Here is an 18,537-nt window from a genome sequence, read left to right on the forward strand (position 1 = left end):
ATCAGACAAGTAACATTACATATGGGACATCATTAATCAGAGGGTAAACGTTTGTCAAAATGAGGTAATGGGAAGATGAAAGACTTTTTGCTGATGCTCTCTATCAGCAGTTAAAATGTAGTCATATGAAACTTTCACTCATGTTGTTGTCATAAAATTTGAGGTTATCTGACGATAACGCCGTTCTCATTCGATTCCAGAAAAGGGGTTGAGCCCTTGGATTTCTTGGCCAAGACAAAACAGACTTTCTGCACAACCTCTTCCTCAGCTGAAGGTACTTCAGTTTGGGAAACATCTCATCCAACAGAACCAGCACAGCTGCATCCACCTTGTTTGGATAAAAACAGATATGATTTTGTGTTGTGAAAACATGGTAACTGCTCAGATGGGGTGTGACTCACATCCACAAAATGCACATGAAAGCGAAAAGTAAATTTTACTGACCTTCTCATCAAGAAGCCGCTGCTGAACCATGAAGAAAGCTTGCCGGATCACACCATTCACTGTCTCACCACCATTAGAACCACTGGACAGCACAAACACCGTCTTCACGCTGTTGTAGACAGCATTGTGTAGATTCTCTATACATGAAAGCCCAGGAATCCAGTCCCTCTCTTCCAAACAGAGACAAAATCTCCTGTGACCCGAGTTCTCCAGATTGACAGTTAACTCATTGTAGACCCAGTCCCTCACAGCCTGGTTCCTGGTGTCAAACACCACAAAAGCATCAGAGTGACAATGTGAATCAGTACCAGCCAACTGGGAATAGCCTTTATGTCCTGCCCAAAGAACCTGTAAGCAATACCACATGTCCCAGCCATAGAGATGCTTCAGTAGGGGCAGAACAGTGAATGTCACAGCCAAGAAGGAACAGACGAGGAAAGCTAAGCTACCATATATGTCTTGGCACGAACGCTGGTCCATAGACAGTATACTCTTGCCCTGCTGGGACTCTGGGAATTCACAGTGTATACGTGTGGTGAGATAAGGAATCTGCACTGGAGTAGTACGCAAGAAGTCTGCAAACCAAGATGTATTGCAATCACATTTAAAGGGGTTTGCATGCAGGGTGAGTTCTTGAAGGGCACTACTGTTTTTAAAAGGGGCAGGGAGATACTGATGGTTCAACTCTTTGATCTGATTGTGGCTGAGATACAGATATTGCAAGGATTTTGCAGTTCTGAAGAATTCCTCAGGAATAAAACTAAGGCGATTGTGACTGAGGTCCAAGAGAGAAAAATGGGCTCCAAATTCAATGACTTTATCAGGCAAATGAAAGAGATAATTTTGACTGAGGTCCAGGTGACATAAATTGCTGAGTGCTGAGATGTTCTGCCATGGGAAATAGTTCAGCAGATTGTTGCTGATGCTGAGGGCCTTAATGCTTCCTGGGAGGTTACACAGTACTTCTGGTGAGATTGACATTAGATCGTTGTTAGAGATGTCCAGGTAGATGAGGTTTGTCAGGTTTTGGAAAAAATGTGTGTACTTGTTGTTATCAGATTCCCACATAACGTTTAGTTGATTTCCATAGAAGTAAAGGTACTTCAAAGAGCTGCTGATCAGCCTTTGATCTATTCTCATCCCGATGCCGTTGTTTGCAAGACTTAGGACTTCCAAGTTGGTCAGATTTTGAAGGAACTGAAAACGATGGCCCATGCCCCTCATTTTGAAGTGATACTCATTGTTGCTAACATCTAATACCTTCAGAGTATTTTTAAGCTCACTAAAAGCAGCTTTATAATAAAGATCAAGCCTATTGTATGACAAATTAAGAAAAACCAAATTTTTCATACCATTAAACTGCCCAGTCTTTAATGCCTGACTCATGTAATTGAAGGAAAGGTCTAAACAAACAGCATTTTCCATGCCTAGAAACACGTGTGTGTTAAGAGACAGAATGTCATTTTGAGACAGGTCAAATGTTAATTTATTTTTGCAGAAATGCATTCTGAAGTCCCAAAGTGATGGATATTGTGAGGCACATCCCTCAAACATTTCCAGCAAATTTGATTGGTTGGATTCCATGATCTCATTTCCAGATGTGTCTTCTCGATCTCTCACAATAAGGGGTTGGTCACAGAAATTATGTGTATAAAAGTTCTGGTTCTCACCCCATTTCTGTGCCACAATCTCAGATGATGGACTAGAGCAGCATGGAAGGAAATTAAGCATGTTTTGGGAGAGGTCAATATCGATGAGAGATGGTAACTGTTTCAGAGCTGTCAAGTTACAAGTATTAATGAAATTCATTCTCAGTTCTAGTTTCCTTAGATTTGTAAGTTTGGACAGAACACTAAGGCTCTGATTTGAAAGCTTGTGGAAAAAGTTACCACTCAGAAGCAAATATTGTAGACCAGATATATCACCAATATGTGGGGAGAGGACCAGTTCCTGAAATGTCTTCAGTGGTTCATAGTTATAGATAAGGCTGATCCAAGTGAGGCCCTGCAGCTCTCTGAAGAAGGTGCCATTCCGTATAGCATATGCCAGGAGGTTGTCGGAGAGATCCAGTCTCTCTAAATTCTTCAAAGGTCTGAAAAGGCCATCTGGAAATGTTTTCAGAGAGTTGCCCCTCAAGCTTAGGTAGGTGATGGAGCTGTTCTTAGCATAGAATGAGTTTGGATAGAGGTATAGAGGGAGATTCTGTGGGCAAGGAAAACAGGGCCTCGCTGCATGGTCACAACGCTGGCAGTTCCACTCCAAATTCAAATACTTGAGCTTACTCAGGTTGGCAAATGCTCCTTCTAAGACCTCTGTGATTGTATTCTCTCTTAAATCCAGACTCTCCAGCGAGGGTGGCAGTCCTTTAGGGACAGCTGTCAAATTATTATAGCCTAACGTTAGGTTTTTGAGTTTATGAAGCCCGCTGAAAACCGCCTCACTGATGTGAAAGGACTGGTTGCAAGGGTTTGCATAAAAGCAGTTCTTGGTGAGGAAGAGCTCTTCTAGATTTGGAGTTTTTAAAGGGTTGGTTATGTGGACGATGCGATTATTCTGTAGATCGAGAACCTTCAGGGTTTCAGGTAACCAGGGTATAGATGTCAGGCTATTTCCTGACAGATGCAGGAATATAAGCTTCAGTAGGCTCTTGAAGGCATTATAGTGGATCTGCATTTTGCATGAGCGGTTTTCTAAGGCTCTCAGGTGCCCTGGTTGACAGTTCCCCATTATTTTCAGAGTGTGAAGGTTTGGGACACCTACGAAAGCATCCTGCCCTACTCGTTGTATCTTAGTCCGACTTAAATTGAGTGACACTACAGTAGTAGACTTGATGAAGGGGACCTGCCTGAGTGGTCTGTCATAGCAGTCTACTGTGGTGGCATTCTTATCAGTGTCACATGGGAAAAAGATGATATTTATGTTCCTCACTAATGGAAGAAGCTGACTAAGGATGAGGATATTTTTCAACAGAGCCTGAGAAAAAAAAAGAAAAAAAAAACAAACCAAATTCATCTCAGTATGTTGATGGCTCAGAACATGTAACCTGAACAGGCAGTTTAATTTTACATAATATCACACATTATATCTTACACTCAATCAATACCACACTATGCATTCTAGAGTTCAAGTAGCTTTAAACTGAATTAAATCATTGTAGCTTTTTCAAGCCTATCCAATCAGCCATTTCTGTATCTATAATGTAACAATAGTGTGAGTTAATAATTTTGTAACAGTCACATGTAGTATATCTCCGATGGTAGAATATAATGTCATCTCACTTACCATTGCAGGTAGAGCATGTATAAAAAATTCAAATCAGGAGGCAGATGAAGCAATCTTAAATCCAAACGGGACAGATTAATAAGTGTATCTAAAAGTCTGTGCAGTGAAGAAACTGATGCATCTATGCAGAAGTGAAAGCATGTGGTAATACATACAGCACCCTGATGCAAATCATGTGACTTAAGTCAAAGTCATGAGGGCAATTAGCTACAGACATCACCTCAAGTGGTTTAAAAAACAAATAACTTTGCATGCAGTATAGTCCTTTATGACAACAAGTTCAGAATATATTAATAATCAAATTTACTTAGTGTTTTGATTTTCTGACAGTACAGACAGACAAAAAGAAAAACAGAGAAATAAGAGGTTTTTTCCCCATTGGTGGACAAATGTGGATGACTTCCTTAATTCACTACATTTTCTAAATAAAGGTATATGGAAATAATATATCACTTCACTGCCTGTTTCAAAAATCCTTTTTAATCTGAACAAATGGCCACGTATTCAAGACTCATCCCACACTGGTATTATTTTCACAATCACTTTATTAAGTGCACTGAATCATGAAATCCATGAAATCAAGAGAGAGAAAGTGATTTTTTTAAACCAGTAGTAACAGTAATAATGACAAGAGAAAAGATTATTAAATTAATTTTCTTTGTTAATATAACTTCAAACATTGAAAAGCCCTTATTTTTTGTGTTTATGTGAACACAGCAAAAAAATGCAGAATTAAAACTGCTTGTAATCAAGTATTGTGTTAAAACTATCATTTCCCAGGTCACTTCATAAGTAACTATGGCAGTCACCATTGCCACAGTTGGATTACACATCAAGTACAGTTACACAAAGTGTGTTATGGTTAGAGAGCACATTCAATGCTTTGGCTTTGGATTGGACCTCACACTGTCTTCGAAACAGTGTGTGTAAGTATCCCTTACACACAGCAGTGTCTTGCTAACCTTTCCTGGCAGTAACAGCAGCATTAGCACACCACAATGTATTTGTCTGATATTTACCATCACTGACTCAAGTGTTGAATTATCCACAGAGCAATGTTCATAAAGCCATCGGACTCAGCATCCACCTTGGAGAGAGAGTGGTTGTTCCCCGAGTACCACAGCAACCTAAACAACACATGTCAGATCATTGGTGAATGAAAAAATAAAAAGCCTGTCATGCAGTGCATATCTGACATAACCAGCTGCTTACCGCACTGGGACCTGCTTCACTTTCAATGCTCTGTAATATTCAAGTCCTTGCTTGTTAGGTACACGCTTGTCATCTTCCGCTAAGGTAAGCAGTACTGGTGTCTGTACCTAAATGAGAGATCACCTTAGGTTACTACATTGTGTCACAACACCAATGAAGTCACATGCAAAGTTAAGACACATACACAAAAATCCCTCATACCTGTGTGACGTGTTTAATGGGGGACTTGTTCAACATCTGTTCCCAAACAGCAGGGTCAGGTAAACAGTCTATGCTGTAGTTGTAGCCAGCCTCAACCATGCACCTGCAAAAGCCATAGTTAAACATCAACAGGAAGAGATTTAAAAATCACTGAATGGCTTTAAGGGCTTTTGTTTCTGCAGTGTTTGTGTGCATTACTAAACACTTCCTTCCCTGACAGTGAGGCAGACACATGCCTTTATCCCACTCACTTGCTTACAGCTGCCAGAAGGGAGTGTCAGAGGTGCCAATGATAAAACAACAGATGTGTAGTTGTGCACGACTGGCACAGTCACAAAATGAGTAAACAAATGTGGGCACTAGTATGGGAATGTACATGCCAAGGCGTACCAGTCTGGGATGTCTGTGCTGCCAATCATGGAGGCCAAATTGATGACAGGGTTGCGAGCCACGCAGGCCTTGTAGAATCCTGGGTACTGGCCAATCAGATGACAGGCCAGGAAACCACCATGGGAGCCTCCAGAAACTGCCACCTTCTGCGAGTCAAACTCGTAACCCTTCAGAACACTTTCAACGGCAAACTGGTGGAAAGAAAAACATGGAAAACACTTGAAGGACACATGGAGAATAGCAAATCAGAAGTTGGGGGAGTTATGTATACTGCTGAGAAATGATTTAAACAGAAACAATGGCAATTAACATACTTTAATCATAGAAACCGACTGACTCAACAGTATAAAACAAAGATATCACCATAAAGCAACACTGAAAGTTATTTGTACCAGTAGGAGCAGAAGATGCTTTAGAGCTAATCAATTTCATGACTTGAAAAACTATATAACTATTGTTTCAAACATTTGTGGCTCTTTTTTGTTCTTACGTGAACATCTTTGACATCCTGGTTGCCAACATTGCCAGGTAATGAGAGAATACTGTCCTGGCCGTATCCAAGAGAGCCACGATAGTTCACTGAAAAAAATAAAGCAAACCTAAAACACATTATCATCTATGTACGTTGGTTAGATAGTATGATGAGTTCTTGTAGCGATAAACACACATTTTCTGTTGTAAAGCTGACCGGTTCCTAGTTATTATCAAATTATCAAAGTAAGCATGAAACCAGAAGGCTTTCCCACCAGTTTTCTGCTATTTTACAACCTGTGTCAAGTGAAAAAACCAGGTCAACAAAAGGTAAACCAGTCATGTTTTTTGTGGCCTCAGTGACCACAACTTTGAGCATAGTTCAGGTCAGTAGTCAACAGCAGATGCTGGATATACTGGGCAGCTAAAACCTCCGCATTGAAACAACTAAAGAAACTATTAAGAAAGATCAATAAAAACCACTGATAATCAAAAATGAGTATTTTGCATAGGATAGATGAAACTGCACATACTACAAGCCATAGAACAGGACATATGGCCTCACAATTCATGAAAAGTAGGCTAAAAGTTTCAAGTTGACTTACACTAAGTTATAAATTGGCCACCAGCTAGAATAGTTTGCGATGTAACCAATTACTCTATGGTAAATGTACCAGGCAACACCAAGCTATAATTGGTTTTGCCTGTGAGAATTGACAAGCATGTTCCTGAAGTCCATGAGAGCTCTTTAAATGTTCACAAGATAGGAACAAATATGTTAAGTATCTTGAAGTGGGAAAGAAAATGTATATTAAAAACTTTCTATGGTCTGAAACCCTCGCAAAGTAACCAAATTATACGTCAAACTCTCTGTAGGGGAGAGACTGTGAGCCTTTCCCATTGTTTTTACACATAGAGTTTATATTCTATTAATGGATGTTTGTCCTCTAAGCAGGTGTCACGCATGAACTTACCCAGTAATACAGCAAAGCCCATCCTGCACAGCACAGAGGAGGACAGAAGCCATTCAGCTACAATCACTGAGTGGGGACCCCCTAATGAAAAAATACAGGTTATGTATAATACAGACTGACAGTTCGCATTAAAACTTATCTGTGTCTTTGTTACCTTAGTTGTATGAGGCATAAATGTCAGACACTAATTTGCATGTAGAATTGTTACAAAAGGCCATCCTTGGTTTTGAGAATATGATTTCACATTTTGCCACCAAGGGCACTATTGTCATAGCAATAGTGCCAAGCATCTTATCTGTAGCCCTAGCTCCTGACTGAACAGAAAAAAATCCCCAAACAGACTCAGTACTAAAAATAAATTCAACAGGGATTAATATCATATGTTTCTTACAACAGAACATAAGCATGTTGTGGATCACTAGGGAACGTTTATAATATTATATGCCTTTTTGGGATACTACAGGAAGACAATACTGTACAATAATTAACAATTATGCAATACTACCTAACTATTCATTTTGTTTGCACTACAAACAAGCAATGGCTACAGAACCATAATGAGAGTAACCAACCATGAGGAGTGACAATAAGAGGCAGCTTCACTCCATCCTTCACCTCCTTTGGTTTGATCAACAAAGCTTCAAAATCAAGGCCAGCTGGAATATAGAAAAATATGTCAGTCCTATTAAAATTACATACACTGTTTTACTTCCCATAAACACCAAAATCTTTTCAACCCTTCATAAACTTGGGGAAATGATTACTCTTTCTGACTTTAAGCTAACTAGTCACATCAGGAGCATTCTCCTTTAAATTCTCTTAAGCTTTCTCCAGAAAACATTACTTATATTTGCATATCATGCATTATTATTTTGTACGAACATGCACTTTTAACAAATCCGAGGAAAAACATCTGTTGGTAAATCTGTTAAACCCAGTACTTATTAAATTTAAATGCTTATTCTTTAAAAACGCAGGTGGCTGTTAACTTTATGTATAGCCCCAAATATTATATATACACTTCCTTATCAGCTTATTAGGTAAACCTGTCAAAGCTAATGTAATCCATGTTGATAACTTTGCCATAAATCTTACCTTTGAGATCTCAGAATTACTATTTTTGTGGATTCTTTCAGAAAGGTGTCGATTCAACTCTCTGATTATTTTTAGGCTGCAGATGGTGGTGGCATTGTATAAGACTGCAGTGCATGTGAGGTGAGGTGTTTTCTTACATATTCTCTACCCTTCATATATGTTTGAAACAAAATGGAGAGTGGACAAAACTAACTGCATCCCCTCAGACCATCTGACAAAAACAGGAAAGAACTATTTATTTTAAACCCTTCTGCAAGGACTTCTGTCTCAATACAACGAAAATGAAGAATTTGTATTCTTACGGTATTGGTTGTTGTCTTGCTCTGGGGGAGGGGTGAAAGTCAAGATCTGCCAATAGATATCTGGCAACACCTGAGAGTCTTCCAAAGTGACCCACACCACATCCTCCTGAGAATCCCTGGCTGGAAGGAAACCAACCCTCTGGATGTAGAAATGACATGGCAATAAGTCACATTAGTAGATTATCTATCTAATCAAGTTTTATTTTTTTGTGTAGTACAGCACCCCTAACCCCATCCCCCAAACTCCATTAATGTAACAGCTAACAAACTATGAATACTCAAAAAAAGGCAATTCTTAATGAAAACATTGATGCTACCAGACTTGGAGGGCAGTTTGGAGAAGAGTAGCTGACCACCATCAGATCTCTCTCTATGTTCAGCAGACACCAGCTACCAACATCACACTCTACAAACAGACAAAGATCATCGTTAGACCCAGGTTGAAATTAACATATTCAAGCAGTTCCAAAACTCTGCTATGGTAAGCGAATCAGCTATTAGAGACCGTCAATACCTTATATAAGTCAATTACACTGTCTAGACCTGAGCATGAGCAACACCAACACTCATAAATGTGTCTAATGACTCACTTGAGGTCAGAGAGGTTACCAGCCCGGTGCTTATATCCACCATCTGTAGATCCTAGAACAGACCATAACAAGTTTTTTCAGGTAAAAATGATTACAACACTACCAGTCAAAATATTTTTTAAGTGTCAAATGTAAATTTTGTCGGAGAAAATAGCAAGCCTTATTGTCTAATTCTTGTCATAATAACATTTCCCATTGACTGTACCTTGCGACTGCGCTGAGGGCAAGCTATGATAATACGCTGACTATCAGCTGACCAGCATTGAGGGGACAGCTGAGAGCTGTAGATACCAGTAAAGCCATCTGTAAAGCCACACCAATACAGACAGACATAATGAGGTTTATATATAGTGGAAAAAGGGGGTATTCATGTGACTACCAAGTATTCCTTACCTTCTCCAGGTCGCTGTACCACATCCACAACCACTGAGGTTTTCTTAGTATACCAGTCATACTGGAAATAAAATATGCAAGCACAAAAAACAGCATATGTAAGTATTCAGATGTATTTCTCCATCAACAAATTTTTATATCTCAACAGAAAAAAGAAGTAGAAGATGGTGAACTGTGAGAGGTAGCATCCACTCTAACTTATGATTTTCAGTGAAGACAGTACACTTTTTAAAGACGGTAAACATATCTTATTTGGAGAGGCTTCATTTTGTCTTACCATGCAGAGCCTGCTGCACTGCATGTGTGGCCCATAGACAGAACATTCTAAGTAGACAATTCGACACTGGTCTGGACTCAGCCTGGGGGAGCACAATGCACTGGTGCCTGACGACAACTGCTCTGAGGGACAGAAACAAATACATGTGAACCTTTGCAATCTTGTGTAGCTGTACCAATTTTACACTAGACCGGCTGTCTGGTGTGAAATACATAAATCTGTGTGAAATTCAGGTATGTGCATCCTGCCTTTGTGCAGGACAGACATTGATCATCATACCTTAATTTACCTGGATCATGTTTATGAAATATGTATTATAGACGTAAATGACTGACGGAACGAGCATTCACTTACCACATCTCCCACCAGTAAGATCCACATAGAACAAAGATGACCTGACAGAGAAAAGGTAAACTTGAATGACTTAGACAGAATTAGCCTACGAGCCTTGCTGAGAACATTTCTGACAGCCCAGATTTAATTCCAACTTTTTTTCTGATCAGTGTAAACAGTAATAACCTCCGGTTGGGGCAGTACTTAAGGCCAAGTCTGAAAGGCTCATGCCACCAGCCTATGAACACCACACCAGTGTCACCTGGAGCCCAAAATGCCTGCAGAGACAGAGACCGAGTGACAGTAAGACCGAGTGAGAGGAAGAGCAAAAGAGTATGAGAACATTTGAAATGGACAAATATTAAACAAAACCACTCATCATTGCACAAACTGTTGTACTAACCTGCCCAGGTGAGATATTTTCAGGCACTCCTTCCAGCACAGACACGTTGTCACCCTCAATGTCCAAAACACAAAGCACTGGACGGCTCTTACTAACCAGTGCCTCTCCCCAGTCCTCAGAGAAGACAAACTGCTCCCCCTGCAGGAATTTTAAAAAAGAAAAAAGAAAAGAAAAGCAAAAGCACTGCAACTTAAGATAGAGAGGAATGTAACCTAAGAATGTTGAATTAAACCTTTGAATATTGAAAAAAAAAAAAATGTTTTAGTATCAGTAATTTCAATCACTTTTACAGCCTCCTTTTTCCCCACACTCATGGTCTCCTCCTCGTCTCCAATAGAAGACGACTCCGGTGACACAGTCTACAAACAGAAAAGAACACACAGAACAACAAGTTATTACCTATTACCTTTGCATTACACTAACCTTACAAACCTACCCCCAGTACCTTTGATCTATGGTAAATGGTGAATCAATACTGAATCACATATAGGGCAGAAGACATGTTTCATTTCCTTTATAGCAGCATCCCAATGAGTGTTGTCAAGGTGTTTTGCTTTTAAAAGGCAATTGAAAATAGCTGGGATGCATTCAAAATGACACCATTTGCAAAATGCACCAGTTTGCAGTGTTGTTTAGATTGAGCGATAAGCTTCCTTTTAATGGCATGAAACAACCTTAGAGATATATGTTGTTTGATCTGGTTTGGTGAGTCTGTTTGGAGCATCAATCTGCTGAAGCCAATAGTCCACCACCAAAGTAATTTTGCATTATACAGCATGAATTTAAAGTTTTCTCTTCAATTTTCAATTGACTTCTCAATTGAAATTCATTATTAAAATTTAAAAAAAAAAAAAAAAAAAACACAGAATAGCTAGCAACTTGTACCAACACTGCGCAACAAGGCAATTAGTGAAACATGGCTCTATTTTAAAAAGGTTTGCCATGCTTTTGGCATTATTTAACACAATATCAGCATTGTAATCAGGGAAACTTAACACACTTGAATTTCAACCTATAGAGAGCACTGCAGCAGTGCCGTATGGGATTCAGTGTTGATTTAACCTCAAAGCCAGTTTTGCTGACCGACCTTGAAGAAGGATTCTGCCTTGGGTCTCTTTCTCTCTGCCACATACAAGAGGTGGGTCTCAGAGTGGGACCAAACCAAGCAGCCAAACTGCTCTAAGGATGCAAAATAGTGTGATTATTACCTGCACTAGCACGGGTAGAAGGCAAAATTTCTAAGAAATTGGTGAACAAAAAATGCTATTAAGCGCAGATTACTCACCATCTTCATAGACTTTGCCATGCTTCTTTAAGGCTGTTAGATCGACGCTCTTCATCTTGATGTTTTTACTCCAAATCTGCAGAGTCACATAGATGTCAGGAGAAGAGAGAGGTCAAAAGATCTAAGGTTCAAAATGCAAAGTCACATGAGGTTTTTTTAACACACGCTACATGTGGAAAATGTAGCAGAGCAGAGATACTGATGATCACCACACAGAGGGCAATAAAAAGGTAAAGTGGAGCAAAGACATTTAGGGTGGGTGAGAAACTCTTCTGGCTCAAACACTGAGTCTGAGCCAGATATACAGATACATACCTCCAGAAACTGTTTGTCCTCTCCTTTGATCGTGCACTCTCTGACAACAGCCTTCATTTCACCTGAAGGGGAATCCTTACTTAGCACCCTGATAGGAGAAACACGTTGATGAGACACTGTTCACTTTGCTCAGGGTTAGGTCTGGGAGAACGGCAAAATTTTTTACATACTCTCCCTTGATCTCAGTGCAGTTTCCTGAAGCTCCAGAGTAGACCACCAACTTATCATCGTGGAATACAATGTACTGCCGGCAAAACTTGACATTCTCATTCCTCTCCAGATCACGCTGGCTCCATTCTGCAGAGGAAAGTGCATTAAATGCTATCGTTTTCAATGAACATACAGCGACCTGAACATCTTAGTATGGCACAGACACATACCTGTGTAGATGTTGCTGTATTTGCCTCCGTACTGAGAGGTGATAACAGGTCCCACATCTGCTCTGGTCAAAGAAGGGAAGCGGCTGAGTTCTCTGTAAAGCCTGGCAATTTCCTCTGGGTTGGTCATCACCTGACAACGCGCAGCAGAGTAACTCACACCACGTCTCAGTGATACAAACCGTCTCACAACGCACAATGCCTTACTCATGTCCGAGCTAGGAAGCTAGCCAGTCATTCATAAGTTTGTATAGTATAGTTAACACAGTTTACCACCAAAGCCGGATGCCAGTTAATAAACATTAGCCTAATTCGTTATGCAATCCAGTCTGGCGATTGCTGGGCTACAAACGAAGCAACCAAGTGAACAAGCTAGTTGTTTCATGCGGTGCTAGGCGGATTTAATTTGACCAGGAACTTCCTGTGGCAGCTGACAGCAGAGTCCGTCTGCTAGCTCGACTTGAAAGCTTGCTAACGTTAATTCAGATATATATATATTTTTTTTTAAATAGTGACAGCGTAATTAACGCAAGCTATACATTTGTGCCTTTATAGCTAAGGCTTATTTTGGTAGCGTATAATATCCGTTCAAGTAGTCAGTTGAGTTTAATCTTACCTGTGACTCCATCCTAGCGACGATGTGTGTTGCTGGTCTACAAATACCAGACAGTTGAAAACACAATGGAGTACAAAGTACCATGCATAGCCAGCCAAAAAATAATCGTAAAACCTTCAACAGCTTCCTCTTGCAACTTCAGAATAAAATCAAATCATCTTAAACCGTTCCTGAATCTACCAAAACACCAGAATTAAGGAATAAATTAACGATTAATAAGAATAATATAATCGTATAAAGCAGTCTACAACATGTGCCAGACAGCCTGGGGTGTTTCCCACCATAAAAACAGTTTATTAATAGCAGTAGCATATACCTATGCTTTTATTTTGTAGGCAAATTACCTCTGCAATATCCAAAAGGAAAAAGTAGAGAAAATAAAATAACTGAGCTTTTAACGCCCTCTTGTGTTGCAAATAATAGTCTGTAGACTATTTTGCATTGTGCTTATGCATAGTTGTTGATTTCAGAGAGTGGCATTTTTCTGTCGAAGTACAGTTATACACGTCTTTTGACAAGACACATTTCTAAATAACTTTGTATTAGTCGGTTTCTTCTGTGAATGTCAGTCAGCTGGGGTAGGTGGGGTCACAAAGAGCCAAGATGGCTGACTTTGAGGAGCCGCTGTCAGATGAGGAGAAGGTTTGGAGACTATTTTATTCTTTACCCAATGCCAATTTCTCTTACTTGTAGAGAGCTACCCGTTTTTTATGTTCACATGAGTGAACGGTTAATTCCCAGAAAGAGAATACCAGTTTGTGGTCACGCATCGAAATATAAACTTGTGTTTTTAAGCAACGATAAGCTAACTAGCTGATGCTAGTTAAAGCTCATAGTTTGCTAGCGGCTGAATAAAACACCAGTACAGGGATTTAACCGCAGGATACACGTACTGAAAACTTTTTAGTAGTTGTAACTAAATTATATGACATAGATGAACCGATGCACTGCCCGTAGTTGTGGTGCAATATCTGTACTAGTCTTCAATCATTACACTGTGGGCTACGTATTCCTCTCATATAACGTTAGCTAACATTAGCGGCTAACGTTACTTTGCTTTTGGATTTCTGGGTCAAACAGATTCAGTTGCAGCTCAAATACTTGTTAGCCTCACATGGCCTGAGATCAGGATATGGGTGCCTGCAGTTTAGACGGAGCCTGATATTGACACTCTCCGTAATACCAGTGGCAGCTGGAGGCAAAACTCACATGATAATGAATGACAGACTTTGCGTAGCCTTTCTGCCTGGGAAGGTGAATTCATATTCCGTGTACCGTACCAGTCAACTATCTGAGCAGCAGCAGGATGGTTTCAAAGCCAGAACAGTGGCGACGTTCTCGCCTGAGACATTTAGGATTGACGGTCTATTGACAGTCAACGGGAAAATTGAGGACATCATGATGGCATGATGTTATAAAGACATGACACATAGTCTGGACAAGCCGGTTGTTATTCAGTGTCCATTCTGCAGTGGCGTGGTGCTCTGTTTACAGTGTCTTGATGTTTATTCTTTGGAAGAAGTTTCCCTCAAATGAAAAAAGCTGTAATTAAAATATGTGTATTTAATTAAATTTGTATATTTAATATATTTAAATATTTTTATATTTAAATATTTAATTTAATTAAATGTAATTAAAAAATGTGGATTATTTATAGTAAAAAAAAAAAAAGCTCTCTGCTAATTGTATTATTGTTGACTTAAGTGTTTTGTTTTGTTTTTTTTAAACCGAGAGGCATGGTCAATCCAGGTTTAAGCATAAGAGATGTAAAACTATAAGTTAAACTGGGAAAAGAGCACACGACTACTGCAAAACTGCAAGTGCATCTTAGTATCAGCTATGGCGAGATGACAAGGCGACAACCGGATGCTAAATTACTAACTTACTGACCAAATAGGTAGTACATTTGTTTAAACTTTTTGGACTTTTTTAGTATGATTATAGATTTTTGTTTTTGCTTAATAAGCAATGAAAAACATTAATTATAGGTATTGGTCTGTACTGTCTCTCTTTCTACTGACTGTATGACATTGAGTGTGACTGCATAAATTGGTCACATTGAATTTTCTCCCATAGGTCCGCATAGCAGCCAACTTTGTGACTCATGCCCCCCCGGGAGAGTTCAATGAGGTCTTCAATGGTAAGGATCAGCTGTGGAAAGATGCCTACCACAATGATATGATAATGATGATTGTATTTAGTATAATGTAAGTTACTTTGCCTTTGATGCTAATACAATGTTATTGTTTTGTCTCTTAAGAGCGCTATGCAAACAGTGGTTTCTTTTTGTCTTGCTAGATGTGCGGCTCCTTCTTAATAATGACAACCTCCTTAGGGAGGGGGCTTCACAGTAAGTAACATTAAATTACAAGTAACATCATAAATTAATATACTCATAATTTACACAATTCAGAACATCCGAGCCTCCACATGATGGGATATATTTGCAATTTAAGGTTTATTATTCGTTAGGCAGTGAGTGATACAAACATGCAAAGTCTGTGTCCTCAAAAATGTCAGTGGAAAACATTTGTTTGAAACATTTTAATGTCATATTATGTAGCATTGTGCCCATTCTGTTTGTCTAGCTCCTTTGCCCAGTACAACATGGATCAGTTCACTCCTGCCAAACTAGAGGGCTACGATGAGCCGGTATGTTTCAACCTCAACTCTTTCCCATTTATTTCAGAAGTATCAAGCTAAACTTATCTGAGCTAAACTTTTTCAGTCTGTCTTCTCCTTTCTTTATAGGTCCTAATCACAGAGCATGGTGACCTTGGTCAGGGACGCTTTCTGGACCCCCGCAACCGTTTGTCGTTCCGCTTCGATCACCTAAGAAAAGAGGTGAGCGATGTGCAGCCATATGAAGGAGATATGGCCCTGAGAAGCTGGAGAGATGCCTGTGATACTGCCCTTAGTGCCTACGTTAAAGAGCACTACCCTACTGGAGTCTGCACGGTAAGGTGCACCAAAAATTGTGATAAAATAGTAATCTAAGCTATGTAGACTACATTTTAACCATACCATGTATGTGTTGCAGGTATATGGGAAAACGGTTGATGGTCAGCAAACTATCATAGCCTGCATTGAGGGACATCAGTTTCAACCCAAAAACTTCTGGTATAGTGACCTCCGTTCCAACAGCTGATGATTGGACATATTACTAATATTTATAATATAGCTTTATCAGAAGGTTTAGTGTATATATTTTTACACACTGTGAAAGTGAAATAATTGGTCTCTCAGTTTAATAAACATTCTTGATGCTGCTGTCGGATTGTAATGTAGGTGCTTCTCTTCATTTATCTAACACAGGAATGGTCGCTGTAGGTCTGAGTGGAAGCTTACGATTGGTCAGTCCACTGCTCAGGTGGTGGGAGTGTTGAAAATCCAGGTAAATTCAATTCATTGTGCTTCTCTGCAAAAATTATAGCAAGGCAATTGGTAATATTTACTTAACAACATACGAACGAACAAACCAAAAAACCACACCAGCTTATTAACAAAGTTTTTCTGTGTCGATAGGTGCATTATTATGAAGATGGAAATGTGCAACTGGTTAGCCATAAGGAGGTAGAAGAATCAATACCAGTGACTGTAAGTAAAGATGTAATACATAAGCACAAACACACCAGTGCAGTCTTTCAGGATAGTTTTTCTTACATGGTATTAGCCCGGCTGTGTCAGATCTGGGTATATTCAAAGGAGGTTAACCATCTCTGTTAGTAGGATAAACGGTGATGATTATATGTGTGTTTTTGAAACAGAATGAAAGCCAGACAGCCAAGGAATTTGTTGACATTATTGAGAACGCTGAAAATGATTATCAGGTAGGCTACCTTTTGTTGACTACACGTTTTTTATACAAATTTTTAAAGTAACAGGTTTTACTTTTATTAAAGCATACATAAAGAAACATTTTGAAATAAGTAAATGTACAAATAGTATATTTGATGCTTGTTTTCCTCCCATTTTTGCCCTCAGACTGCAATCAGTGAGAACTACCAGACCATGTCTGACACCACCTTTAAGGCCCTGCGTCGTCAGCTGCCTGTCACACGCACTAAGATCGACTGGAATAAGATCCTAAGTTACAAAATTGGCAAGGAGATGCAGAATGCCTAGTGGAAGGTCAGGGACTGACCAGGGAGGCGCATGCTCCACTTGTCCCACAACCCACCTATACATGCGCAAAGACTAACCAAAGCAAAACTATGTCAGTATGGGGCAAGGAATTAATAAAAAAGAATAAAAAAAAACTATAACTGAAGATTTGCAGACTGTTAGGCACAGGTATCCATCTGCTGTAAGGAAGTTGCAGTTATGGAGATAATTAATGGTTGAAGAAACTGGTTACTTCTGGATGTGTGTGTGTTGTGAAAGAGTTGTGTTGGGTCAGTGTGCAGGGCTGTGCTCAGGACTGCTACATTAAAGAAGTAAATCTTCCTTAGTCCGTCAAAGGAATCACAGACGTACCTGGATTCAAGTGTCAGAAATTAAAATATTTTTTTCTTTGTCAAACTGATGCAGAACTGTGATCATGTAACAGTGGAGATCACAGCACACAGGAACAAAAACCAGAACTGCACAAGGCAGCTGATTAGAGAATTGAAGCACATCGTCACATATCAGGGTTTGATTTTGGACAGGAAAATATCAATTTTGTGAAGTTTTTGTTTCTTTGTGGTATTGGAAATCAGGACATTGGCAAGAAAATGAATAGTAGTCATCTGACATTTTAACCGGTACTAAACTTACAGTGTTGCTGACTTAACATGGATCTAGGTATACATGGGTAATTGACAGTATTTTTACCTGTTGTTAACATTTAGGAGTAGTAGGATCCTCAGCATAGCTCTGATCCTGCACTGTAGACCTATGTGTTTGTCAGTGTCTGTCAGGGCTGAGAGAATGTTTACTTGTTTTCTGTTGCGCTCCACTGATGTACTCCACCAATGCAAACTACGATGACTGAAATAAGATAAAGCAACTTCTGCGCTGCTGCATCTATAATGCATTTTCTGGTCTCTTACTTTGGCAACACCACCTCCATTGCTGTACAGCTTTTCCTTTGTGAAAGGAAAACATACTCATAATAACCAAGATTTATTTGCCAAAATCTCTTTCCTATGGTAAAGAACTCCATCCTCCCACCCATGTATGCAAATTTCTATTTTAATATGCTGGTTTTTGTTGGAGTCTTAGAATATTGCACTCTTAACTGTAACAGTCTTTGTGTATTGGTCAATGCCAAGTGAACGCAAAGCAGTTGCAATGTAAGGCAAAATCATGTACTGTATATGTTACATGACTTCTGTAAGGCCACATCATACTGTATGTGTTACATGACTTGTAAGTGGGCTGACTCTGGATCAGTTACTTGTTAGCTAGACTATGTGCCGTGTTCAACCCTCACACTAACTGTGTGCCGATCGGTTATAAAGTTCGAGACTGTACTGCCCCATTCTGTTGTACAAATAAATGGATTGAACATCTTTGCTACTTTATTTACTTTGCATGCTGTCACATACACCTTGCATAGCCTACCAGTCAAGATTCAGAAAATTGCCAGCCCAA

The 18,537-nt window shown here is 39.5% G+C and overlaps 3 protein-coding genes across 4 annotated transcripts; 1 reads left to right on the plus strand and 2 right to left on the minus strand.

Moving 5' to 3' along the window:
- Positions 1-4,048, minus strand: tlr9 (toll-like receptor 9). 2 transcript variants are annotated; one of them, XM_040153177.1, is made up of 3 exons: positions 3,727-4,048; positions 445-3,417; positions 1-328 (listed from the first exon to the last, which is right to left on the minus strand). In XM_040153177.1, the coding sequence occupies exons 1-3, from the start codon at positions 3,727-3,729 to the stop codon at positions 122-124; spliced, it is 3,183 nt and encodes a 1,060-aa protein (XP_040009111.1). In that variant the 5' UTR covers positions 3,730-4,048; the 3' UTR covers positions 1-121. The 2 variants fall into 2 exon arrangements, with proteins under 2 accessions (XP_040009111.1, XP_040009110.1); XM_040153176.1 differs by lacking the exon at positions 3,727-4,048 and having other exon boundaries at positions 445-3,456.
- A 271-nt stretch (positions 4,049-4,319) lies between these two features.
- On the minus strand, positions 4,320-13,076 carry apeh (acylaminoacyl-peptide hydrolase). The gene is made up of 23 exons (XM_040153178.1): positions 12,961-13,076; positions 12,348-12,477; positions 12,138-12,264; positions 11,968-12,055; positions 11,653-11,728; positions 11,455-11,546; positions 10,652-10,726; positions 10,368-10,505; positions 10,151-10,242; positions 9,986-10,026; positions 9,632-9,753; positions 9,355-9,415; positions 9,167-9,264; positions 8,962-9,013; positions 8,689-8,777; positions 8,372-8,510; positions 7,547-7,630; positions 6,975-7,055; positions 6,020-6,108; positions 5,530-5,720; positions 5,140-5,242; positions 4,939-5,045; positions 4,320-4,853 (listed from the first exon to the last, which is right to left on the minus strand). Exons 1-23 carry the CDS (start codon positions 13,042-13,044, stop codon positions 4,748-4,750), a joined length of 2,265 nt encoding a protein of 754 aa, XP_040009112.1. The 5' UTR covers positions 13,045-13,076; the 3' UTR covers positions 4,320-4,747.
- A 272-nt stretch (positions 13,077-13,348) lies between these two features.
- Positions 13,349-18,455, plus strand: capza1b (capping actin protein of muscle Z-line subunit alpha 1b). Its single transcript, XM_040152630.1, has 10 exons — positions 13,349-13,602; positions 15,037-15,100; positions 15,259-15,310; positions 15,549-15,612; positions 15,712-15,918; positions 16,001-16,080; positions 16,276-16,354; positions 16,486-16,557; positions 16,728-16,790; positions 16,945-18,455. The coding sequence occupies exons 1-10, from the start codon at positions 13,564-13,566 to the stop codon at positions 17,083-17,085; spliced, it is 861 nt and encodes a 286-aa protein (XP_040008564.1). The 5' UTR covers positions 13,349-13,563; the 3' UTR covers positions 17,086-18,455.
- Positions 18,456-18,537: the final 82 nt, after the last annotated feature.

Source organism: Xiphias gladius, chromosome 18, assembly GCF_016859285.1.
Source record: "Xiphias gladius isolate SHS-SW01 ecotype Sanya breed wild chromosome 18, ASM1685928v1, whole genome shotgun sequence".
In the NCBI taxonomy this organism is placed as follows: domain Eukaryota; kingdom Metazoa; phylum Chordata; class Actinopteri; order Istiophoriformes; family Xiphiidae; genus Xiphias; species Xiphias gladius.